Genomic DNA, 25175 nt, shown 5'->3' with positions numbered 1-25175 from the left:
AGCTTACACCCCTCCTCTGCCCGGACGCCTCCCTTGATCTCCATAGCCCGTGTGGGTTTGCGTCCCCCGCAGCCTGGCAGCTCTGAGTATGGGGCTCGGCCGTGGGGCCGGGCCGGTCCCGTGTGCGCGGCCCACAGCCTCACCCGGGCGCGGGATCGAGGCCACGAACCCGCCCGTTTGCAGGTGTGCGTGGGTGCCTGCTGCCGTCAATCAACTGCTCTTTAGTCAGATGGTCTGCAGGGCACTGAGCTGAGCCCCCGGCCTCCAAGTGCTTACTTAAATCGGTTGGCATTCAGCAAAATGGAAAAGCTGCTTCCTCAGGCGCACTGGCCCCACGTACCAACCCCCCCCAACCCCGGCCCCCCGGCTCATCCAGTACCCACCAAAGTGTAGCCATCACGCAGGGCGGGGTGTGCAGGGGGCGTGGAGGAAGACGGAAGAATCCACAGAGGGGGCAAATGAATGAATGCTCGACCATGTCCCCCAGAGCGCCCCCCACCCCCGGGGACTGTATTTGAAGGTGGGGCCTCTACACGGGGAATTAAGGTGGAATGAGGTCCTCAGGGAGGGCCCTGATCCCACAGGAAGGGGAGGAGACGCAGTGTCGCGCGGGAGGACGCAGAGAGAAGGTGGCCGGCTGTGAGCCAAGGAGGGAGCCTCCCCAGGAGGGGGACCCACGCCCTGTCCACGCTCTGACCTTGGCCTTCTGGCCTCCGGAACCGTGAGAGAATCACTGTCTGCTGTTTGAGCCCCCAGTCGGCGGTAAATTTCGTTATAGCGGCGGGAGCTGAGAGATTGCAGGGAGGGGACAAAACAAGGGCGGGGGAAGGTGTGGAGAGAGGGGTGGGGAGGGCGGCGGTGAGAGGGGTGCGGAGGGGGGAGCGTGATCTGGGTCTTACAGTTCCACCACCGGCCTCCAGGGGGTGTTGTAGTAGACGAGGCGGGGGCAGCCCAGCTTCTCATACCGATAGTTCACCACCAGGTCCTCGCGGGACATCTGCCCCCGGAAGTTGGGGTCATACGCTTCCCTAGGCAGACACGGGGAGGGGGCAGTGGATGGCCCTGCGCCGCCAGCCTCCCCCATCAGACTTTGGGCGTGCCAGACCTCTGCAGTCGTGGGAACCGAGTCCTTAAAATAAATCTCCGTGCCTCTCCTATCTCTGGCCCTGTCTCTGTCTCTCCTCCTGTCTCTGTCTCTCTCTTAGGCTCTTTGTATCTCCCAGTGCGTCCCGTCACTTTTCTCTCTCCCTGGAGGTCCGTGTCACGCACCTGTCCGTGTCCCCCCCCCCCCCCCCCCAGGTCTGAGTGCAGGTTCACTGGCCGCGTTGGGCCTTGGCTGTGGGTGTGGACAGGAAGGTGACTGACTCCTGGCTTGTATCTGGGGGCCGTGGTGTATAAAACACACGCGTGTCTTCATGCTGGGGGTCGGAGTTCTCTGTTCCCCGGGTTCCAAGAAGGGTCGAGTCCCACCCATCCCACCCCATGCCCACTTGGTGGCCCTGGGGACCAGCTGCACTGCACAGAGGGTCACCCTGGCCCTCACCCCCTCCTGCCTTGGCAGACAGTGTTGGGCTAACTGCCAGCTCAGAGGAACAGGTGCCCGGGCCCCATGAGCTGGTGGCAGGCTGGCAAGATGGCAGAAAGGTGGCCTGGTAGGTGGACAGACCTGAGCCACATTACAGTGGCCCTCCCACAGGCCCGGCACCTCCCCTACCTGTCCTCTCCCCGCCCCGGATTCCCTTCTGTCGGGAAACCAATTTAAAAACGATTTCTGAGTTGTCTTTGGGGCTGGGGGACAGTCAAAGGGAGGGACAGTCAAAGGTTTCACCAACGGAAACCTCAGGCTCACTTCTCGATGATGTAGCTGTAGTTGTCCTGAAGGCCCACGGGGTCCAGGATGCCGTTGGAACAGGCTGAGATTTCGCTGCAAGCGAGAAAAAGCGGTGAGAAGCTTCCAGACCCCACACAGCGCCAAAGGATTGTGAATTCTTCCCTTGGACGCGTATACCCCCGCTGGTTTGATTTTGGAGAACTTTCTTACTTCCATCCTCCCTACCAGGCCCAGAATGTCTCCAAGGAGCCAGAACTCGTGTGGGAGACCGACATCAGAGGCCAGGACCTAGGCGCTGGGTGTCCTGGCTCTTGAGACCATCATTTCCTGGGTTTTCTTTGTAGTGTTACATCTGTGCCTGCCTCTTTATGCAATATGGTTTATTTTGGGCCGGTTTCAGATTTTAAGGACTGGAATCATGCTGTGTGTGTCGTTTCGAATCTTCTGTTCCACATCCCTGGCGCACGGCTATGATAGCCCATAGCATCGAGCCACTGCACCTGTTTATTTCCTGTCAATGGGATTCGAGCTGGCCTGCTTCCAGCTTGGAGCTATTAGGAATAATGCCGCTGAGAACGTTCTGGAACCCTTGCCAATGTAAACGTGCCAGATTGGAATTGCTGGGTCAACAGATGTGTTTTCTAAAGCAGCTGAAAAACGTACATACCCGCGGCAAAGTCTGGGCGTTCCGGAGGCTGCCGGGGGCTCCCGGTCCTTACCAGTACTTGCGCCTGGCCGGGCTTTGCAAATTTGACCACGCTGGTGGATGAGAGTGATGGTCTCTAATAAAAGTTTTCATTTTCTTTTCCCTATGAAGTGAGGCTGACCGCATTTTTGGCACCTTTTCCTATGCTTACCAGCCGTTTGGATTCCTTTCTTGTTTCTTTCTTGGAAGTGCCTGTTCAAGACTTTTGCCCATTTTTAAAAAATTAGTTTTTTTTTAAATTATTAATTGGTAGGAATTCTTCATAAAGTCTCAGTAGCACGTGTGACGCTTGATCTTGGGGTCATGAGTTTGAGCCCCACAGTGGACGTAGAGATCACTTAAAAAATAAAATCTGCTTTTTTAGTTTTTTATGAGATATTTTTAAAGGTTTATTTCTTTAGAGAGAGAGTGCGAGTGGGAGAGGGGCAGAGAGGGAGAGGAGAGAGAGAATCTCAAGCAGGCTCTGCACAGTCAGTGCACGGCCTAACGTGGGGCTCAAACTCACCAACCGTGATATCGTGACTGGACCCAAAATCAAGAGTCAGATGCTTAACCGACTGAGCCACCTAGGCACCCCCACCCAAATACAGTCCGTTTACAAGTCCATTGCTGGTTATGCACGTGCAAATATCTTCCCCACGCTCTTTATGGCAAAAGCTATTTGTATGTTGTTTAAAAAATGTTCCCTGCACATTATGTCCTTGTATATAAATATCTCATTTGTTGATTCAACAAAATGTTTCCATTTGGGGGAAGTGTGGTAAAATCATCACCTGTGTTTATTAGTGCCCTTGAGCAGGGGACATTGAAGCTGGCCCCGACTAGCTCCTGAGAGCCAGGCATTAAATCTGCTGGAATTTTGTGAGCCGGTGGATCATTCACGATGGTACTTGAAATCTACACGGGAGTATTCACACCACAGGAATTGGCAAGGGCTACGATTCAGGGCCTCCCCCTCCACCCAGAACTGGTTGTCACCCATTTACCAGCACGCCACTGCCTGCAGGGGAAAAGTATGGCAATTTGGCTGATCTTCTGGGTTCTTCCCTTTTTTGTGCCTTGGATTCTCAGGGCTGCATTCCCTGGGGGTAACTATGGATACTGGAGCAAAGTTCCCCCAAAATATCAGCAACCAATTAAAACCAAAAACCGTAAGCAATTAAAAAAAATTTTTTTTAATGTTTATTTATTTTTGAGACAGAGAGAGACAGAGCATGAAAGGGGGAGGGGCAGAGAGAGAGGGAGACACAGAATCGGAAGCAGGCTCCAGGCTCTGAGCTGTCAGCACAGAGCCCGACGTGGGGCTCGAACTCACAGACCGCGAGATCGTGACCTGAGCTGAAGTCGGACGGTTAACCGACTGAGCCACCCAGGCGCCCCAAAAACTGTAAGCAATTTTAATCAAAATGAGGAATTCAGGGACTCGTAAAAGATGACAAGAAAGAAAGAAAGAAAGAAAGAAAGAAAGAAAGAAAGAAAGAAAAGAAAGCGAACAAACACATGATTAGGAAAGAGAGCAGAGTGTAAATATCACCAAGCTGGTAAAGGAGGGGCGAACACTGTGCCAGAAACCAAACTCAGCCTATCAGTATTCATTATTTAACTATTTCTTTTTTTTCCCCTAACATTTATTCATTTTTGAGAGATAGAGACAGAGCGTGAGCAGGGGAGGGGCAGAGAGAGAGGGAGACACAGAATCCAGGCTCCAGGCTCTGAGCTGTCAGCCCAGGGCCTGACGCAGGGCTCGAACCTACGAACCGCGAGATCATGACCTGAGCTGAAGTCAGACGCTTAGCCGTCTGAGCCACCCAGGTGCCCCATTATTTAACTATTTCTTATGAGAATGTTAAATATACATAAAAACGCACAGGAAGATGTCACCCGATTTCAACAGTTGTGAAACAACTGTGACCAAGCCTGTCACGTCCCGGTCCCCGCCCCGATATCAACACACTTACTTCTGAATGACGATCTTTTTCTCCTGGTCACAACCCACTGAAATGAGTGCCGTCTGCGGAGGAGAGAGGCAGGGATGCTGACCGGGGTCGGTGAGGGCCGCTGATGGCCCGGCTGTGGTAAGAACCCACGTGGGGACACTCACACCCAGGAGAGACAGGAAACGGTGTGCCCAGATCCTGACACGGTGACCCAGTCTCCCGGGACTCACTGTAACTGGGCCTGGCCCCGCGGAGCTCAAGCCCTAAGGGCTTGCCAGAGCTATGGGGGTGCAGTTAAGTCCCCTGTCACTAGCTTATATCTTAGTTCCAACCAGAGGCCAGTTTATAAATGTGGGACAATACTTGGCATACAGAAGACAAACACGGATTTACCACGGGACAGAATGCAATATTCCTATCAATTTTACAAAAATCGTGGTAAAGGGGCGCCTGGGTGGCTCAGCTGGTTAAGCGTCTAACTCCTTTCCGGTTCAGGTCATAATCTCATGGTTCGTGAGATCGAGCCCCACATCTGTGCTGACAGCACAGAGCCTTGCTGTCTTGGGATTCTCTCTCTCCCTCTCTCTCTCTCTCTCTCTCTCTCTCTGCCCCTCCCCTGCTCTCTCTATTTCTCTTTCTCTCCAAATAAGTAAATAAACTTTAAATAAATAAGTAAATCAATAAATAAATAAACTTTAAAAATGTGGTAAAATACACATAACGTGAAATGTACCATGTTAACGATTTTAAGCGCAAAGCTCAAGGCCGTCAGGCGCACTCACACGGCTGTACACCCACCCCCACCAACTGTTTCCAGAACCTTCTCATCTCCCCAAACTGAGACTGTCCCCATGAGTCCTGACACCCCACCCCCTGCCCCACCCCTGGTGCCCACCATCTGTCTCTGTGGACGGGACTGCTCTGGGGACCTCAGAGAAGAGGAATCAGACAGCATTTGTACTTCTGGGATTGACTTCTTTCACTGAGCGTAACATCTTCAAGATCCGTCCATGTTGTGGTGGGTGTCAGAACGGACCTCACTGTGTTTATTGGTTCATCCATCAGTGGACATTTGGGTAGCTAACACCTTTTGACTATTACAAATAAGGCCACTGTGAATATATGTGTACAGGTTTCCGTGTGGATGTGTGCGGTTTTCCGTTCTCTTGGGAGCACCGAGGAGTGCTGTCACCAGAGGTGGCCAGAGGTGTTCTGGGGATGACCAAGGAATGAGACGAGACACCTGCTCCTAGGATGGTGAGTCTTGAGGGGCAGCCCTGGGGGATGCTGTTGCGGGGCGGGGGGGGGGGGCGGGGGGCAGGGAGTGACCCTCGCAACTGGGACCAGATCACCTCCATTTTCAAATCCTGAACATAGGCTCGGCCAGCCCCTCAGGGGAAATCCAGGGGAGACCCACCACCATTATTCTTAACGCTAACAACAAAGAATATGGGACAGGGAAAATTTGGGACGTACCAGTGGCTTGAGGTCCACACAGGAAATTTCCTTGTTGGCTACGTCCAGAGTGATGGTAGATACTGTGGGTTTCTTTATGCTGCGAGGCAATGGGAGTGCGTATTATCGCATATCAGTGTCACAAATAGTATCAGGGTTAAAAACAATCACCAACCCACCGATTTACTTATCCATCCATCCATCCATCCATCATCCATCCAGGCCTCCGCTTGTCCATCCATTCATCCATTTGTTCCAGAATACTGACGGAGAACCTCTGCTCACACGTGGCGGCCCCACCCTCCCTTGAGTTTCTACCTCTTCTTGAGTCAGTTTTATTCATTGACGTATAACAACTTCTTGAAAACCACATCTGACATCCATTATTATTACCTAGCTACGTATCCCAGCATTATTATCACCTAGCTGCGTATAATGTTTTCTTGTTCTGTTTTTCACTGAAGTATAATTGCAATACAATATCATATTGGGGCTCCTGCGTGGCTCAGTCTGTTGCACGTCTGACTTCGGCTCAGGTCACGATCTCGCGGTTCACGAGTTCGAGCCCCGCGTCCAGCTCTGTTTTGACAGGTCAGAGCCCGGAGCCTGCTTCGGATTCTGTGTCTCCCTCTCCTCTCTCTGCCCCTCCCCCACTCATCTCTGTCTCTGTCTCTGTCTCTCTCTCTCTTTCAAAAAATAAAAGCATTTAAAAAATTTTCTTTAAAGAAATGCAATATCATCTTAGTTCCAGGCATACAACATAGTTGTTTAATGTCTGTATACATTGCAAAAGGATCGCCATTGCTAGGCTAGTTACCGTCTGTCACCATACAAAGTTAATACAACGTTACTGACCGTGCTACCCAGGCACTTCAATACATCCCCATGACTTCTTTATGTTATAACTGGGGGCGTATTTCATTGTATACATACACCACGTCTTCTTCATCCATTCCCCTCTAGATGGATTGCTTAGATCAGATGGCTTCCATAATTTGGCTTTTGTAAATGATGCTGCAACAAAGGGGCGCGTGTATTGTTTCAAAGTAGCGTTTCGGTCTTCTTCAAATAGTCAGACCTGGAATTGGGTTGTGTGGTGGGTCTCTGTTTCATTTTCTTTTTTTTTTTTTTTTTTTAATTTTTTTTTCAACGTTTTTTATTTATTTTTGGGACAGAGAGAGACAGAGCATGAACGGGGGAGGGGCAGAGAGAGAGAGGGAGACACAGAATCGGAAACAGGCTCCAGGCTCCGAGCCATCAGCCCAGAGCCCGACGCGGGGCTCGAACTCACGGACCGCGAGATCGTGACCTGGCTGAAGTCGGACGCTTAACCGACTGCGCCACCCAGGCGTCCCTCCGTTTCTTTTTCTGAAGAGCCCCCGTCCTGTTCTCCAGAGCGGCTGCACCAGTTTGCATTCCCACCAACAGTGCAGGGCGCCCCTTTCTCCGCATCCTCGCCAACCCTCGTTTCTTGTGTTGTTGATTGTAGCCATCGTGACGGGTGTGAGGTGGTGTCTCGATGTGCTTTTGATCTGCGTTTCCCTGATGCTGAGTGACGTGGGGGCATCTTTTCACGTGTCTGTTGGCCATGTGGATGTCTTCTCTGGGAAAGCGTCTCTTCAGATCTTCTGCCCATTTTTTCATCGGGTTGTCGTTGTTGTTCTTGAGTTGCGCGTGTCCCTGACGTGTTTTGGACATCGGCGTCTTCTCCCAGTCCGTGGGCCGCCTTTTCATTTTGTGGGTGGCTTCCTTCACTGTGTGGGAGCTTTTGAGTTGGGTGAAGCCCCTCCCCTTATTCTTTCATAAGTCCCCACACTGGTCATTTTCTGTTCTACTGTTTATTTCAATTCTCTCCTCCTTCGTCAGGATTGCGGGGTCGCCTTGTGTACCGGGCTTCTGAAGAACCAGCTTTATGTGTCACTTTGACTTTATCCTGTCTTTTTGCCCTCCGTTTAATACATTTCAGATTGTATCATCATTAACTCCCTTCTTTTTGTGGTTCCCCTGGTTCTTTAAGTTCAATGTTTACTTCATGCGTCTTCAGTCCATTCTTCCCCCTCATAATAAAAGTGCTCAGGGTACAGATTTTCCTTTGAGTGTGTTTCAGCCGTGTTGCATGGATTCTAGGATTCAAGGGTTATTTATAAAAGCGTCTGTCACTTTCCAAGAAAGGGGGCTTTTTGTCATTGGTTTTGTTTTTCTGGCCATTCAGTTCTAGTTTTGTTGGATTGTGGTCTGAGCATGTGGTCTGAAAATCCCTACTGGGAGATCTGGTTGATTTTTTTAATTGCCAAGTACATAAAAAATTGAGTTCAATATTTTTTTAATGTTTATTTGTTTTTGACAGAGACAGAGAGACAGAGTGTGAACGGGGGAGGGGCAAAGAGAGAGAAGGAGACACAGAACCCGAAGCAGGCTCCAGGCTCCGAGCTGTCAGCACAGAGCCCGACACGGGGCTCGAACTCACGAACCGCGAGATTGTGACTGGAGCCGAAGTGGGACGCTCAACCGACTGAGCCCCCCGGGCGCCCCTAGAATACTTTAGTTCCGATGTCTTAGCAAATTCCAATTATGTGATACAGTGATACAAAATTCCACATGTAGAATGAAGACTTGTTGAAATACATATTCCAGGGACCCCCTGTGCGTGGGGTCACGCAGGACGTGTCCTTCTGTGTCTGGCTTCTGTCACCGCACACAGCGTGTGTCCATCCACGTGGTGGCAGGCGGCAGGACGTCCCTCCTTCCTGAGGCTGGGTGATATCCCAGCGTGTGGATGGACCGCACTGTGTCCACCCACTGGGCCGTCTGCGGATACGGGGCTGTTTCCACGTTTTGGTGATTGTGAATCAGGCTGCTGTAAACACGGGTGTGCACATATCTGTTCCAGTCCTGCTTCCCATTCTTCCGGGTGTAGACCCAGAAGCGGGGTTGCCAGGTCATATGGTAATTCTATGTTCAATGTTTTGAGGAACCACCATTTAGAAAGTGTTGCCAACTATTCTGGCCTTACTGTCCTTGGAGGGAGGGAGTCTGGATCTCGGCCCCGCGTTCCCAGATCTGTCAAGGGAACCCCATACCCAGGGGCCGCCCACTCCCACCTAGGCGACCGCGTACCTGGAGGTGAAGTTGGGGTTGGCCCTGCCCCAGTGGTGCTGCTGCCTCAGGGAGATGTTCTGTGGAACCGAGAACAAACACAACGGTGGGGCAGCCCGGGGTGGCTGAGGATCCGGGCTCGGGGGGGACACTGAGGTAGGATGGGGCTTTGGGAGGAGGAGCCTGGAAAGCATCCAGCTGCCTCTTGATTCTAATTGTACCACCCGTGAGAGGCTTCTAGAAGTTCATAGAAATGACCGACCCCAAGCTCCTTCGTTTCCTGGCTGCCTTTGTCTGAGGGACCCGGAGTGAGGGGTGACTTTGTTTCCCCTCTTCTTTAGGAGGTGACGGGGACCGGTCCGAAAATCCCCCTGTGGCTGACTGATGCCTTGTCAGGTTCCCGTTTTGTGGAAACCGCCCAACCCTACCCTAGGCTTCCGGGGTCAAGTGCGAACTCCACGGTGTGACCGTGAGGCCTGGCTCGGCCCCGTGGAGCACCCTGGCCTCCCGTTTGGCCAAGACCCTCCTGCCCCCCCGCCCCCCGTTTCACCTCCATCCTCGTGCCTCAGTTTACCCAGCTACCCAGATTTCCCTGGGGCTATGTTAGGCTCTCTGTCACGTCCTCCTGCTTGTCCCCTGTGCTTCCTGCCTGCAGGGAGCAGGGGAGGGGCGGGGAGCAGCAGGGCTGTGTCCTCTCCAGATGCTTTAGCGCCTTATCCAGCCGCGGGCAGGCGGGCGGGCGGGCGGGCGAGGAAGGAAGTTCAGGCCGAGGAAGCCTTCAGGCGGCCGGACCTGGCTGGGCCCAGTCAAGGCTGTGCCCTTCCCTGCACTGACCTGGGCCTGGGGCAGGGGCACTGCTCACCAGTCTGTGCTTGGTGTTTCCGTCGTAGGTATAGCCGTCCTCGTAGATGGCCACCTGCAGCCCCAGGGAGTGGGGGTTGCTCACCATTGCCTGGTGGGGGGTGGGGGGTGGGGAAGGAGACGCACACCATTTACTGGGGCCGGGGGACACAAAAGGGCGCCACTGGGGTCTCACCCACAGGGGACCCCTGTGCCCCTTCACACTAAAAACCGAGCTTGCTCTGCAAAGGCAGCCGCCCCTCCGATCCCCATGCCCCCGCCCCACCTCGTCTACCCCCCAGTGTGGCCTCTGAGCCCCGGCACTGCAGACGGCTTGGAGCTGCGGGACCCAGACCCGTCCCTGCTGGTGGGTCTGCACCCACCCCCCCAGAGGGCCCCCCAAGGAGGCCCGTCCTGCGCAGGAGGCCGAGGGGAGAGCCCGAGATAAGAGCCGGAGCCAGCCTGGCCTCCCCTGGCTGGACTTCACCCCATGGCCTTACATTAATCCGCACCCTCCCCCCCCCCGCCCGAGAGTCTGGGCTTGGCCACTTGGGTTTCAGGTCTGGGGACCCCCACTGTCTCTTGAGCACCTCCCGCCCTGTGAGGGGAGGCGGGAGTCGGGGCTGCTGGCCGGAAGCACAGAAGCGGGGTCCGGCTGGGCTAAGAGGAAGAGGAGTGGGAAGCATAGAACAGCCCAGAAGCAGGATGGAGAAGGAGGCGCGGAGGCCCCGGGGGAGGAGGCCAGCCGGGCGGAGGCCGTTTCTCCACAGCCTCACGGGTGGGGGCTCTCCCCGGCGGTGCCAGGGGACTCGCAGGGCCTGCGACGCTGGGGGGCCCCCAAGTACCAGAGGCACCGGGTGGCGTCGGGAGGAGGTGGCCTTACCAGTGGGACCGGTGACCTGCCTGGCCGCGGAATCATGAGCGCTGTAAGCTGCAGTTCGCTGTTCATGTCGATGCTGTACATCCTGTTGTCAAACTCTCCTTGCAGAAGCTCCACCTGGGCAGAAACGCCGCGCAAATCAATCCGTCGCGTCAGATTCGCGGGGGCGGGCAGGCAGCGGTCTCCCCTGGGGATGGAACCTTCTTCTTTTTTTTTTTTTTTTTAATTTTTTTTTTTAACGTTTATTTATTTTTGGGACAGAGAGAGACACAGCATGAACGGGGGAGGGGCAGAGAGAGAGGGAGACACAGAATCGGAAGCAGGCTCCAGGCTCCGGGCCATCAGCCCAGAGCCCGATGCGGGGCTCGAACTCGCGGACCGCGAGATCGTGACCTGAGCTGAAGTCGGACGCTTAACCGACTGAGCCACTCAGGCGCCCCAAGAACCTTCTAGTCTTTCATGCACGCCACTGTCTTCCCTGCCAGATCCTGCAGCCGCCCCCCCCCCCCCGTAGAGCCTCGCGGCCCACCCCATTGCAGACGAGCCTCCTCTTTCTAGAAGTCTCCCCACCGCCCCCCCCCCCACCACACCTGATTTTTGCCATAGTTGCTTCTTTGCCAAGTGTGCATCCCTAGGTGATGTAACTTGGTCCGGCCCGTTTTCAAACATTGTTCTAAGCCCCTTGCAATCCACAGGCTCCCCCCTCACCCCGCCCTCTTCGTGTCTCTTCATCGCTGAAGCCCCCCCGGCTGCTGGACCCGTAGATTCTCACAGTCTGGATTTTCCTGGTGCAGGTGGGCGTTCGAGGATGGGTCTGTCGGGTTTGGGTTATTACACTTTGGCTTATTATCTAATACTGTGTGATTTATCTTTGCTGCCCAGCTTTCATCCGGGGGATTTTTGTGTTTTGCTTTTTTTTTTTTTTTTTAACATTTATTTATTTTGGGGAGACAGAGAGAGACAGAGCGTGAACAGGGAAAGGGCAGAGAGAGAGGGAGACACAGAATCGGAAACGGGCTCCAGGCTCCGAGATGTCGACACAGAGCCTGACGCGGGGCTCGAACCCACGAACTGTGAGATCGTGACCTGAGCCGAAGTCGGACGCTTAACCGACGGAGCCCCCCAGGCGCCCCTGCGCTTTTGTTTTTGTTTTTTTTTGTTTTTTTTGTTTTTTTTTTTTTTTAATTTTTTTTTTCAACGTTTTTTATTTATTTTTGGGACAGAGAGAGACAGAGCATGAACGGGGGAGGGGCAGAGAGAGAGGGAGACACAGAATGGGAAACAGGCTCCAGGCTCCGAGCCATCAGCCCAGAGCCTGACGCGGGGCTCGAACTCACGGACCGCGAGATCGTGACCTGGCTGAAGTCGGACGCCTAACCGACTGCGCCACCCAGGCGCCCCCTGTTTTTGTTTTTAAAGTAGGCTGTAGCCCAACGTGGGGCTCAAACTCACGCCCTGGAGATCAAAAATCACAATGCTTTTCCGACTGAGTCAGCCAGGCGCCCCGTCACCCGTGGGTTTTTGTTACACTGTGTAGTTGCTGGTTTGGGTGGGGCTTTTGGTGGGGGTGGGATTTGGGAAAACCACTTGCTAAAGGCACAGCCTTTTTCCCCAGAAGAGTTCAAGGGCCCACCAGAAAATCCCCATGGCTGGGGACTGATAGTTTATCGTGGCAAGTAGAGGAAAGAAGAAAAACAATCACTCCCGTCTCCTAGCACCATCATTTCATAAGAGGATATTTTCATAGATCGATACGCTCAGTAGTTGTTCCCCATATCGCTCAATGCCGTGGACCCAAAGGCCATTTGGAAATGGACACCCTAGGGGCGCCTGGGTGGCTCGGTCGGTTAAGCGGCCGACTTCGGCTCCGGTCATGATCTCACGGTTCATGGGTTCAAGTCCTGCATCGGGCTCTCTGTTCTCAGCACGGAGCCTGCTTCAGATTCTGTGTCTCCCTCGCTCTCTGCCCCTGCCCCATGCTCTCTCTCTCTTTCTCTCTCAAAAATAAGCGTTAAAAAAAAAAAAGAAAGAAAGAAAGGGTGCCTGGAACATTGATCTAAACAGTGACGATCACATACTTTGCAAATGTCAACTTGCAGTTGGGGATCCATGAGAATCTCCTGAACGTTCATAGGGCACCTCTGGAAATCAAAAGCTGGAAACATTGGATCGGGGAGCGGGGTCAGTATTTCCACTTGCCCCACATCAGTGAACATCACGGCTGCCTCTTGGGACCAGATGTTTTGGCCTGAAAACTAAGAGAAAAGCAGCTTGAGAGATCAGGCCATTCTAAGTCTTTTTTGAGGATGTAAATTTTATCTCACGATTCAGGTTTACATTTAGAAGGAAGACCAGATAAAGTCATCAGTACGCTTCATTCATTCCTTGGTGATTAATGATGGAAACTCCGTATTTCCTCAGCAGAGAGGATACACAGGAAATAATTCTAGACTTATCCACAGGTCCCGGACCGCTCTGGAAAGTCGGACGAAAGCTAATGACCCTCCCCCAGAAAATGCCGTGGTTGTCAAGAACGTGTCAGTGTGACGGGGTCCTGGGTGGCTCAGTCGGTTAAGTGTCCGACTCTTGGTTTTGACTCAGGTCATAATCTCACAGTTTGTGAGTTCGAGCCCCGTATCAGGCTCTGTGCTGACAGCGTGTAGCCTGCTTGGGATTCTCTCTCTCTCTCTCTCTCTCTCTCTCTCTCCCTCCCTCCCTCCCTCCCTCCCTCTCCCTCTCTTTCCCTCTCTCTCTGCTCCTCCTACGTTCACTTTCTCTCTCAAAAATAAGTTAACTTTAACAGTCCTCACATTTCTTTTCTGGCTTAGCTGCTAATGAGTTAACGGGCCCTTAAGAAAGAGAGAAATCTGAACTTCAGTTTTTCTTCTCGTGTAAAAGTTGGACGATATTATCTCCTTCCTGGGGTTTTGTGAGAGTGAAATAAAATTAGGCATGACGTAAAAGGGGATGTGAAATAACTGTGGCATCACCGCTTCAGGTCTCTCTGTGACTCAGTTTTTCCGTCTGTCCAATGGGGACAATACAAGGTTCTTCGACTTCTTTTTTTTTTTTTTTTTTACGATTATTTGTTTATTTCTTTTTTAGTTATCTCTACCCTCAGCGTGGGGCTCGAACTCACAGCCCAAGATCAAGAGTCACATGGTCCGCCGACCAAGCCCCCCAGGTGCCCCCGAGGTTCTACTTCTAAGACGATGGTCGGGATTAAATGGGGTTAACAGAGGGAAACCGCTCAGACCAGCACCTACTATATCCTGAACGCCCAGTAAGTTTTAGCTGCTGTGGCCGTAAATCCCATATTAATTAAAATCATTAAGCGATTGCCGTTGTTATTAAACTACCACTACTATTTTCATAACTAGAATGATTTCCCGCCTTCAGGAAAAGGATCGGCGGCTTGAGAACGAGACCGTAATTCCTCACCGACACGGCGATAAGCAACACTTTGATTGTACCTACTTTGATTAGAGAACTTGGCAGGATTCCGAGGCTGCCATAATACAAACTGTTCTCCCGAGTTAAGACTGCCAGTTCATTCTGATCTAGGAGAAAAGAAACAAGACAGAACAAAATGGAAATGAGGGCTGTTTCCGTGGACAAAACTGGAACAAATCTAACAAGTTGTTAAAAAACAATTCCGCCCCATTCCATCATATAGACCAGGGGTCAGCAAACTTCTTTTGTAAAAAGCCAGATGGCAGGGGCGCCTGGGTGGCTTGGTTGGTTGAGCGTCCGACTTCGGCTCAGGTCATGATCTTGTGGTCCGTGGGTTCGAGCCCCGCGTGGGGCTCTGTGCTGACAGCTCAGAGCCTGGAGCCTGCTTCGGATTCTGTGTCTCCCTCTCTCTCTGCCCCTCCCGCACTCATGCTCTGTCTCTCTCTGTCTCAAAAATAAATAAACGTTAAAAAATTTTTTTTTTTTTTTCAAAAAAAAGGCCAGATGGCAAATGTTTTCTGCTTTGCTGGTCAGGTGCTTTGTTACAAGTGTTCAGCTCTCTGACAGCAGCTACAGACCAGTTAGTTGTAAATGAACAGACGTGATTGCGTTCTAAGAAAACTGTATTTTTTTTTTGAAGTTTGTTGATCTTGAGAGAGAGAGAGAGAATGAGCAGGAGGGTAGGCGAGAGGGAGGGAGACAGAGAATCCCAAGAAGGCTCAGCCATCAGCGCCAAGCCTGATGGGGGGCTCGAACTCACGAACCGTTGAGATCATGACCTGAGCAGAAACCCAGAGTCGGATGCTAAACAAAAATTGTTTTCTTCCGTGTGTATGCATGTGCCCGGATGAACTAGAACTGAACTAACCGGTCCTCCACGGGTGGGCCTGGAGGTTGTTTCTGGTCTTTCGTAGACACAGAGCTCCAAGGAACACAGGAGAGCACTAAAAGGTTTTCTGAAAGGGTCAACATGACCGGATGTGTATTTTTATTCTTGAAAAAAAAAAAAAGACAAACAAGGAAGCTTTCAGAAAAAGTGAGGCTTAAGCTGAACCTTGGGGAAAGCCTCTGATATAGAAAAGTGGAGGTGTGTTTGAGGAGCGAGGAGTGAATTAATGTACTGAGGGTTTCTCGACCTTGGCGCTAGTGAGGTTAGGGACCAGATCCTTCTTTGCGGTAGTTTGGGGGTGGGGGGGTGCATCCTGGCACTATAGGATGTTAAGCAGCATCCCTGGCCTCTACCCAGTAGATACTAGGAGCACGCCCCCCGATGAGACAACCACGGATGTCCCCAGACACCGCCGAGTGTCCCCAGGTTGACGAAATGGGGACTTGGCTGTATAACAGGTAGAAGGTTTCAGGTATGCAGGAATTAATTGTATTTGTAATGTTAAGAAGAAAAATTCCTCTAAGGGACCATGCACCTCTAAGGGGTCTAAGGGACCCCATGCACAGAGGGAAATAGTGACTTAAAACTCAAGCGACGGCCCCCTTCGCCCGGTTTACTCCACTATTTGCCTTTCCAACCCACGAACCGTGTGAGGAGAATTACTCGGGCGAATGTCATCTTTTAAGACAGCACCAGGACAATGATTTGGTTGCAAAGAAATCCTGGGGATGCCAGTTGGTGGGGGTTGAAACGTGTCCCCTCCAAAAAAGACAGATTGGGGTCCTAACCCCCAGGACCTCAGCAGGGGACTGTATTTGGAGATCAGGTCTTTCCAGACGTGATCAAGTCCCAGTGAGGTCATCAGGGTGGGTCCTAATCCAATATGACTGGCATCCTTATAAAAAGGGGAAACATGGGGCGCCTGGGAGCCTCAGTCGGTTGAGTGTCCGACTTTGGTTCAGGTCTCAGTTTGTGGGTTCGAGACCCGCGTTGGGCTCTGTGCTGACAGCTCAGATTCTGTGTCTCTGCTTCCGATTCTGTGTCTCCGTCTTTCTCTGCCTTGCTCCACCCCCCCCCTTAAGAAAACATTAAATTTTTTTTAAAGGGGAAATATGGACATGGAGACATGCCCAGTAGGGGGCACAGTGTGCAGACATAGGGGACAAGGACCGTCTACAACCCAGAGAGACAGGCCTGGGGCACATCCGGTCCTAGAGCCTCTGCGGGGGGCACGGGCCAGCCCACATGTTGATGTTGGACTTCCGGCCTCTAGAACCTTCCCCCCACCCTCCTTCCCCGGTTTGTAGGCATTTGTGGTAGCGGCCTTAGGAAGAGAGCACCCGATGAACGGTCCCTCGTGGTGAAAAGGCACAATAGTTTATGGCGGGAGCTGCTCTCGAACGTGCGATGATCACACTGTGGTTTGGTTTGGGCCGGACCGGATCTAGCGGGGTCGGCGGCGAACAAGCCCAGTGTAGGGCACCTTCTAGAAAGCTACCCGTAGGCTGGCCACGCACTGGCAGCGATGTTGTGGATGGTGACGTTGGCTTCCGAAACGGAAGAATACGAGATGCGGGGTTCTTCGTCCACGGGGACAGGGTAAACGAGCTGACCTATGAGACGACAGGGCAGGATCATGAGGAAAGGGACCCCCGCCGCCCGCCCACCCCAGCCCTTGGTTAGCGACTCAAGTGGTAACCGAATGGAGGCAGACACGGCCCGGGGCCGCACCGCCGTGGAGCGTTGCACAGAATGCGCTTAGGTTTGAGCAAAGCAAGCCCGGGTGGGACAGGAACGCCGGGCGCCGGCTGCAGGGTTCTGGAGAACTGGTTTTCTCACTGCAGGAGGCGTGAATGCCCTGGAATGCCTTTTACTATATGGGTAACATGGAATCAGAGCCTCCTTTCTGGAATGAGCGCCCCGAATGGACCAGTCAGCCCTGAGCCCTTTCCTTGTGTGGGGTGGGGCTGGGGTGGGGGTGGGGGGACAACGGTGTTCAGGCGGCCTGACTGGTGCTGTGAAGCGGGCTGCGATTGTAGGTGCCCCTGCAGCCACATTGGTGCCCAGGGGGCCCTGACAGTCCGCCTTCCCGGGGTGGGGCTGCCTTCTGCTCCCTGTCTCATGCTGGCTGGCGGGCTGGGGCTCATGTAGCAGGCCAGCCGGAGGTGTGGTGACTTTTCCCGGCCAGGGGAAGCCCTGAGCCACGTCCCAGAGTCGTGAACCCGTGGTTCCTGGTTGGAAGACCAGGGTTGTCCTAGGTGACTGGGGTGAGGGGTGACTTTCAGAACCTGCCCGCATGGCCCTAAAGACTAGAGGAGGCAGGAAATGGGGTGTGGTGGGGTGCTGGACACAGTGAGGGCTCACAGTGGGAATGGGTTGGTCCCAGTCTGCTCAAGCCAAGGGAGAGAAAAACCCGCTGTGCTTTCCCCACCCGAGGGGGACACCGTGGGGACACCGAGGGCGGCCCCAAGCCTGGGCCTCGCTCACCTGCGTTTCCAGAAACCAACAGGCTCTTCTCAAACCAGAAGATCAGAATGCCTTTCTGGCCCGGGGTGATGAGGATGTCAAGGGTCCCGTTGTAGTCAAAGGGCAGCCCCAAACTGCGGTTCAGGGGGTGTTCTGAGTAGCTGAACATAGCCTGAGAGAAAGAGATCTCTGAATCCCGTGGGGTGACAGGAGTCACGGGGTCGAGGGCGTCTGCGAGCTTGGTCACTGGGGCTTCCTTCAAACCTTATTATCGGGGCCAGTGGTTCTCATTGGGGCGGCCCTGCCCCCAGGGGACACTGGGCGATGTCTGGGACGTGTGGGGCAGTCGGGACTGGGGGAGCTCCTGGCGTGGGGTGGACGAGGTGGGGGTGCTGTTCCACACCCAGGGCGCCTGGGATGGCCCCAAACAACTATTCCTGCCACAGGGCACGCACGGCCGAGGCGGAGGAGCCCTGCCCTCTCCCTCTGGGCTGCCAGAGACACCGCGCTCAGGGCAGGATGGATGGCACGCGGCCCCCAGTGCTCCCACCTCGAGGACACGGGGGCCGGGCCCGTCTCCCTGACCCACTGGGCCCGTGAGCGCGCATCGGGCCCGACCCAGGCCCCCTGTGTAATACGCCGGCTGGCTCCGGTCCCCTCCCTGTCCCCGGGCTGGGCTGCCGGATGGCAGAGGAGCCAACTAAGACAACACAGCAAACACGAAGGAGGTCAGACTTGAATCGCTGACAGGGGAGGCCAGAGACAGCGCGGAGCTCCCGGCCACCCCTCCCCCATGTTGAGGGCCGTGGGGTCAGGCGAGGGGCTCCCCTCACTGCAGAGGGAGCCCCAAACCAAAGGCTCCTAAAGTTTCAGGCACTCAGGGGCCAGGGGGAAGGGAAGCCAGGAGCGGAAAAGCACTGAGCACTGAGTACTGAGTACTGAGTGCTGAGTACCAAGCAGAGAGATGTGCCCTGCTGGTTTCTTCCTTCTCCTTAAGGAGGCTGTGGTCAAGGCACCTCAACAGACTTCAGCTGGACTACAAACAGAGACCTAGGGTCAAGGGCCCAGTGGCTAGGAATGCAAATGTGCAGCGAGCAAACCCCCCAGTGTAGACGCCTGCCAGCCAAGGCCTCTGGGATTGTGGGTAGGCAGGCCTGAGAAATCGTGCGCCGGTGGTAACCACGTGGACACCACCGCACTCACTCCAGAGCGATGCACGGCCCAGGGAACCTTATGCTAATGAGGGCACTCACGTGGGGACGGGACCACGCACCTGATCAGGGGGTGAGGGGCTTTCAGCCACGGAGGTCAGCCCAAATTCTGGAAGCTTCCTCACAGCAGGGCTCCCCTGAACCACAGAGCTGTACATCCCACTTACAGTATCTGAAATGCCTGGGTACTGACTGTACCTAATCCTTTTCTGACTTAATATTTTTTTCTTCAAATGCACTTTCCAGTCTTATTCTAAAGGGTATCTGTGATATCTGTTTCATATGCCAAGTTTCTGAATACACATGCAAATAATCTTTAGCCAATAGTTCAACATGAAACATTTAAGACGATCTTTTGCGCGGTCAGTGACACATGCCCCACACCTTGTATTGTATCCCTAGTGTTCAGCATAGTGCTTAGCACCTCCTGGACACCACTTAAATACTGCCAAGTGCATGACAGAGTGGACAAATGAATGCGGGTGGAGATGGATGGTGGGTGTGTGGGTGGGTAGATGGGTAGATGGATGCATAGGTAGGCAAATGGATGGATGAACGGCTGAGTAGGTAGGTGGAGTGGTGGGTGGATGAATGGATGGACAAGTAGGTAAATGGATGGATGGATGGATGGATGGGTAGGTGGATGGATGGATGGGTGAGTAGAGGGATAGTGGGATGGATGGATGGGTGGATGGATGAAGGGATGGATGGATAGATGGATGGATGGATAAGTAGGCAGGATAGGTGGATGGATGGTTGGATGGATGGATGGATGGATGGATGGATGGATGGATGGATGGGTGAGTAGAGGGATAGTGGGATGGATGGATGGGTGGATGGATGAAGGGATGGATGGATGGATGGATAAGTAGGCAGGATAGGTGGATGGATGGTTGGATGGATGGATGGATGGATGGATGGATGGATGGATGGATGGGTAGGTGGATGGATGGATGGATGGATGGATGGATGGATGGGTGAGTAGAGGGATAGTGGGATGGATGGATGGGTGGATGGATGAAGGGATGGATGGATGGATGGATAAGTAGGCAGGATAGGTGGATGGATGGTTGGATGGATGGATGGATGGATGGATGGATGGATAGGTGGATGGATGGATGGGTGAGTAGAGGGATAGTGGGATGGATGGATGGGTGGATGGATGGATGGATGGATGGATGGATGGATGGATGGATAGGTGGATGGATGGATGGATGGGTGAGTAGAGGGATAGTGGGATGGATGGATGGGTGGATGGATGAAGGGATGGATGGATGGATGGGTAGGTGGATGGATGGATGGATGGATGGGTGAGTAGAGGGATAGTGGGATGGATGGATGGGTGGATGGATGGATGGATGGATGGATAAGTAGGCAGGATAGGTGGATGGATGGCTGGATGGATGGCTGGATGGATGGATGGATGGATGGGTAGGTGGATGGATGGATGGATGGATGGATGGATGGATGGATGGGTAGGTGGATGGATGGATGGGTGAGTAGAGGGATAGTGGGATGGATGGATGGGTGGATGGATGAAGGGATGGATGGATGGATGGATGGATGGATAAGTAGGCAGGATAGGTGGATGGATGGTTGGATGGATGGATGGATGGATGGATGGATGGATGGATGGATGGATGGGTAGGTGGATGGATGGATGGATGGATGGATGGATGAGTAGAGGGATAGTGGGATGGATGGGTGGATGGATGGATGGATGGATGGATGGATGGATGAGTAGAGGGATAGTGGGATGGATGGATGGGTGGATGGATGAAGGGATGGATGGATGGATGGATAAGTAGGCAGGATAGGTGGATGGATGGTTGGATGGATGGATGGATGGATGGATGGATGGATGGATGGGTAGGTGGATGGATGGATGGGTGAGTAGAGGGATAGTGGGATGGATGGATGGGTGGATGGATGAAGGGATGGATGAAGGGATGGATGGATGGATGGATAAGTAGGCAGGATAGGTGGATGGATGGATGGATGGATGGATGGATGGATGGTTAGGTAGATGGATACATGGATAGACAGGTAAATGAAAAGCTAGACGGATTTCAGACATGAAAATCCAAGTGTGTGGGTTTTAACGAAAACCTGGCTTAGGGCAAAGGTCACTTAAGTCTTTCTTCCCAGTCCAAAGCTACTCACCTTCCCTTGGTCAATGAGAAGCAGCCCAACCTGTGACAAGGAGTGAAAGTAGAAGACCCCACCCAAAGACCCGACTAGTTCTGCCTGTGAAACAAACAGAAACACACCACATATGAAGAAATCATTAACATGTGTTTGGTTTTAACTCCAGATTACCTAATAAGCCAAAATGAAGGAAAGTCTATTTTGTTCTGGTCTATTTCCCCTCTAGGGAAATGTAGCATGTAGGACAGAACCTTGAATGAAGGCAGCCTTGTTTGGGGCGTGCTGGGGGAAGTGGTGTGACCCAGATTGCCAGATGCTTGCCTAAATCATTCCCTCCTGCCTTGGTTCCTCATGCCTGATTTCTGGTTGGTCAGCAAAGTGTCTGGAAGCCAAGTGGAGGCATGAGGTCACCCAAGGGCCCTAACCTAGGGGCAATGGGACAACGCAGCTGGCTGCCTCCAGATATCTCCGGGTAAGAGAGAGAAGGACTATTATTTTATTTAAGCCTCCTAAGTTATTAATGGGAATTTTCTAATATAGACAGTGCCATGAACTGAATTGTGTTCCCCCACCAAATTCGTATGTTAAAGTCATAACCCCCCGTCTTAGTCCATTTTGGCTGCTAATGGACATTTTGGCTGCTTAGTGCATTTTGGCCAAAATGCCACGCAGTAGCTTATAAACAACAGAAGTTCATTGCTCACAGTTGTGAAGGCTGCAAATCTGAGGTCAAGGTGCCAGCATGGGTCACGTGAAGGCCCTTCTGGGTTACAGTCTTCTTGCTGTGTCCTCACATGGCAGAAGGAGGCTAGCAAGCTCTCTGTGGCTCCTCTTTTATAAGGGCACTAATCCCAGTCATGGGGACTCCACCCTCATGATCTAAATGCTCCCAAAGGCCCACCTCCTAATACCATCACATAAGGCACTAGAACGGCAGGACATGCATTTTGGGGGGAGGGACACAAACATTCAAACCAGCAACCCCGATGGGATAGTCCTTGGAGGTGGGGCCTCGGATAGGTAATTAGGTTCAGATGAGGTCATAAGAGTGGAGCCCTGATGATGGGGTTAGCTTCCTCGTAAGAAGAGACACTAGAGTGTTCTCTCTTCTCTGTGTGAAGGTGGCCATCAGGAAGAGAGCCCTCGCCAAGGGCTGAATCTGCCAGTGTCTCGATCTTGGACTTTGCAGCCTCTGGAACTATGAGAAATAAATGTCTGTTGCTTGAGTCACCCAGTCTGTGGGGTCTGTTGTGGTGGCCCAAGCTGACCAAAGCAGGCAGTCAATCCATCCCAACTGGCAGGAGTTGCCCATCAGCTCCCCACCAGACACGCCAACTCCTTCCCTGCTGGCGGAACCCCAAGGGGATGAATCACGATTGCTTGGAATCTCAGCCCTTCGGCACAAAAATAACAATAACCACACATGCACGCATGCGCACACACACAGCAGGAAGACTACTGTATTAATAATTGGTGTTTGAGTGAAGGGGACATCGCGGAGAAGAGTAAACATCACCTAGAACTTGACCTTCTCCCCTGGGGAGGGGAGGAGTGCATTTTTGGTTGTACTTAGGATAGTTGTATTGTGTTGGGCAGAATGACGACCTTGTCAGTGTCTTTATTTGGAGATGAAGTACGGAGATGTGTATGGATGCCAAGCTGACCAGGGGTGGACTTGTGTTGGTTCGTTGTATGTGTCAGCTGGATGGAGCTAAGGAATGCCCAGGGAGCCGGTAAAACATTATCTCTGGGTGTGTCTGTGAGGGTGATTCTGGAAGAGATTAGCATTCAATTCAATAGACCCAACAAAGAAGGCCACTCTCACCAGTCTGGGTGGGCATCACCCAATCTGTCGGGGGCCTACATGGAATAAAGAGGAGGAGGAAGGGTGAATTTTTCTCTCTTCTTGAGCTGGGATGTCCATCTTCCCCTGCCCTTGGACACCAGAGCTTTTGGTTCTTGGGCCTTCAGACGCTGGGAATTGCTGTTCCCTGGTTCTCGGGCCTTTGTCTTCAGACTGAACAGCGCAACCAGACTTCCTGGTTCTCCAGCTCACAGATGGCAGGCTGTGGGGGCTTCTCTGCCCGCATAACCATGTGAGCCAATTCCTATTATCAGTCTGTCTGTCTGTCTATCTATCTCTCTATCATCTATCATCTACCTATTATCTATCACTTTATCTATCATCTATTATCTATTATCTATCATCTGTCTATATTATCTGTCATCTATCTATTATCTATCATCTATATATTATCTATCACCCAACTATTATCTATCATCTGTTTATTATCTATTCTCTATCATCATCTATCTGTCTATATCTAGCTATCTATCATCTATGTATCTATCATCTATCTATATCTATCTATGTATCTATCTATCATCTATTACCTATCATCTATGTATCTATCATCTATCATCTATCACCTATTATCTGTCATCTATCTATATTATCTATCATCCAACTATTATCTATCATCTGTCTGTTATCTATCTATCTCTAGCTATCTATTATCTATCTATCTATCTATCTATCTATCTATCATCTACTACCTATCTACCTTTCGGTGTTTCTAGTGATGACAGTTTTCAACGAATCACACATGTTAACCCCGAGTCCTTCTAGGCCTACTTTCGGATGAAAGTATGTAGTTCAGTTAGGTTCTAGGCTCCCTTGGGCCTCCTGGGCAGGGCAGAGAAATAGCGTTTGGGACACAGAGTTTGTGAGCAGAGTAGACTCTTTCTTCCTTCCTTTGCACATACTTCCCGAGTGTTTGGGGGGTGAGGCCATTCTCTGCATCAGAACAAAATCTCCTCATCCCCTGGGCTATCCCAGCAGCCTGTCCACTCCAGCTGTTGGGATCCCAGCTCTGCCCTGCACTCCTCTGGGCCCTCACCCCTCTATCGGTTTCCTGGGGCTGCCATGTGCTTGATGGCTTAAAACCACGGAAATTTACCGTCACCTTTGTGGAAGCCAGAAGTCTGGTGTTGGCAGAGCCGGCTCCTGCCGAGGCTGAGGAAGAAGCCACGCCACACCTCTCTTCCAGCTCCTGGTGGTGGCCAGTAATCCTCGGCATCCCTTGGCTTGTAGCCGCACCCCTGCAGGGTCTCCCTGCGTCTTCACACGGCCCTCTTCTCTGTGCGGGTCTCCCCGTGTCCTCTCCTTTTCTTACAAGGCACCAGTCCCTTTGGATTTAAGACCCACCCTGGTCCAGTGTGGCCACATCTTAACTAACTAAATCTGCAAAGACCCTGTTTCCAAGTAAGGTTACACTCTGAGGTCTCTGGGGTTCTGGATGAACCTAATTTGGGGAGGGTGGGGCATATATTCGACCCAGGACAGTTCTCTCGTCTGTATAATTGGAATGGTGATGGTGCCTGATGGTACGGATCTTTGGATGGGCCTGGGGTTAAGGGCCATAATTACTGTGCAGCCTTTACTGTGGCTTCACCACAGTGTCCTATGACCTAACACCTTTTGTATCCTTTCCTAACTCCCTAGTCTCCCTAGCCAGCTCCTTGGACCTTGAATTTCCCCTACCCTCCCAGCCAGCTGGACTCTTTAAAGAGAGAAAAGCCCTTGGCCACCCAGCGACTGCTGATTACCCCCACCATGCAGGAGGTAAATATCTATTTGTTGATTTTGCTGTTCACGTTCCTACCAAATTGAACATACCTGTCTTTCGTAGGCAAACTTCTGAAATGTGTATCCCCGGGTGTTTGAGAAATACACATTGGTCTGAGATATCTGATCTCCATGCAAATAAGCAAACACGGAATTACTTATATCCTGGAAGAACAGACACATAGAAGTCTCTTTACTTTTTTTCCTAAAGTTTTTAAATGTTTGTTTATTTTGAGAAAGAGAGAGAGAGAGAGAGCAAGCAGGGGAGGGGCAGAGAGAGGGAGAGAATCCCAAGCAGGCTGAGTGCTGTCAGCACAGAGCCCCACATGGGGCTCAGACTTTCAAACCCTGAGGTCATGAACTAAGCCGAAATCGAGTCAGACGCTTAACCGACTGAGCCACCCAGGGGCCCCATAAAACAGTCTCTTTAAAAGCAGAGAAAGGGTAGAGCTTGCAACTGACAGACACATACCTTCTAGAGAGTCTAATGCACAGCATAGCCATACAATGTGTATTACCAACTTCAGATCTTAATTGTTCTCACCACACACCAAAAAGGGTAATCGTGGGATGGAGGTGTTAGTGAATGCTATGATGGCATTTACTGCCACCTATACGTGTATCAAATCAATACA

General features: G+C 52.2%; 1 protein-coding gene and 1 long non-coding RNA gene across 4 annotated transcripts in view; one reads left to right on the top strand and one right to left on the bottom strand.

The window, feature by feature from the left end:
- CATSPERD (cation channel sperm associated auxiliary subunit delta) overlaps nucleotides 1-25175 on the bottom strand; it is a 44559-nt gene that overhangs the window by 6453 nt on the left and 12931 nt on the right. The window contains exons 7-19 of one of the 2 annotated variants that reach the window (XM_019430783.2): nucleotides 24592-24705; nucleotides 20928-21011; nucleotides 17575-17725; nucleotides 16605-16700; nucleotides 14223-14305; nucleotides 12824-13000; nucleotides 10749-10862; nucleotides 9888-9977; nucleotides 9047-9105; nucleotides 5951-6029; nucleotides 4496-4548; nucleotides 1850-1924; nucleotides 900-1028 (exon numbers count right to left, since the gene is read on the bottom strand). In XM_019430783.2, the coding sequence (XP_019286328.2) occupies nucleotides 900-1028; nucleotides 1850-1924; nucleotides 4496-4548; nucleotides 5951-6029; nucleotides 9047-9105; nucleotides 9888-9977; nucleotides 10749-10862; nucleotides 12824-13000; nucleotides 14223-14305; nucleotides 16605-16700; nucleotides 17575-17725; nucleotides 20928-21011; nucleotides 24592-24705 (1304 nt within the window). The remainder of the gene's footprint in view (nucleotides 1-899; nucleotides 1029-1849; nucleotides 1925-4495; nucleotides 4549-5950; nucleotides 6030-9046; nucleotides 9106-9887; nucleotides 9978-10748; nucleotides 10863-12823; nucleotides 13001-14222; nucleotides 14306-16604; nucleotides 16701-17574; nucleotides 17726-20927; nucleotides 21012-24591; nucleotides 24706-25175) is intronic. The other variant, XM_019430784.2, reaches the window with a different exon arrangement.
- LOC109255933 (uncharacterized) lies at nucleotides 595-25038 on the top strand. 2 transcript variants are annotated; one of them, XR_002075427.2, is made up of 3 exons: nucleotides 595-762; nucleotides 5607-5731; nucleotides 24418-25038. It is a non-coding gene; the product is annotated as an uncharacterized LOC109255933 (long non-coding RNA). The 2 variants fall into 2 exon arrangements; XR_002075428.2 differs by lacking the exon at nucleotides 24418-25038 and adding an exon at nucleotides 13851-14422.

The sequence above is a fragment of the Panthera pardus genome, unplaced genomic scaffold (genome assembly GCF_024362965.1).
Source record: "Panthera pardus isolate Hobbes unplaced genomic scaffold, ASM2436296v1 HiC_scaffold_8, whole genome shotgun sequence".
NCBI classification, from domain to species: domain Eukaryota; kingdom Metazoa; phylum Chordata; class Mammalia; order Carnivora; family Felidae; genus Panthera; species Panthera pardus.
This window is presented reverse-complemented; position numbering and strand designations above follow the sequence as displayed.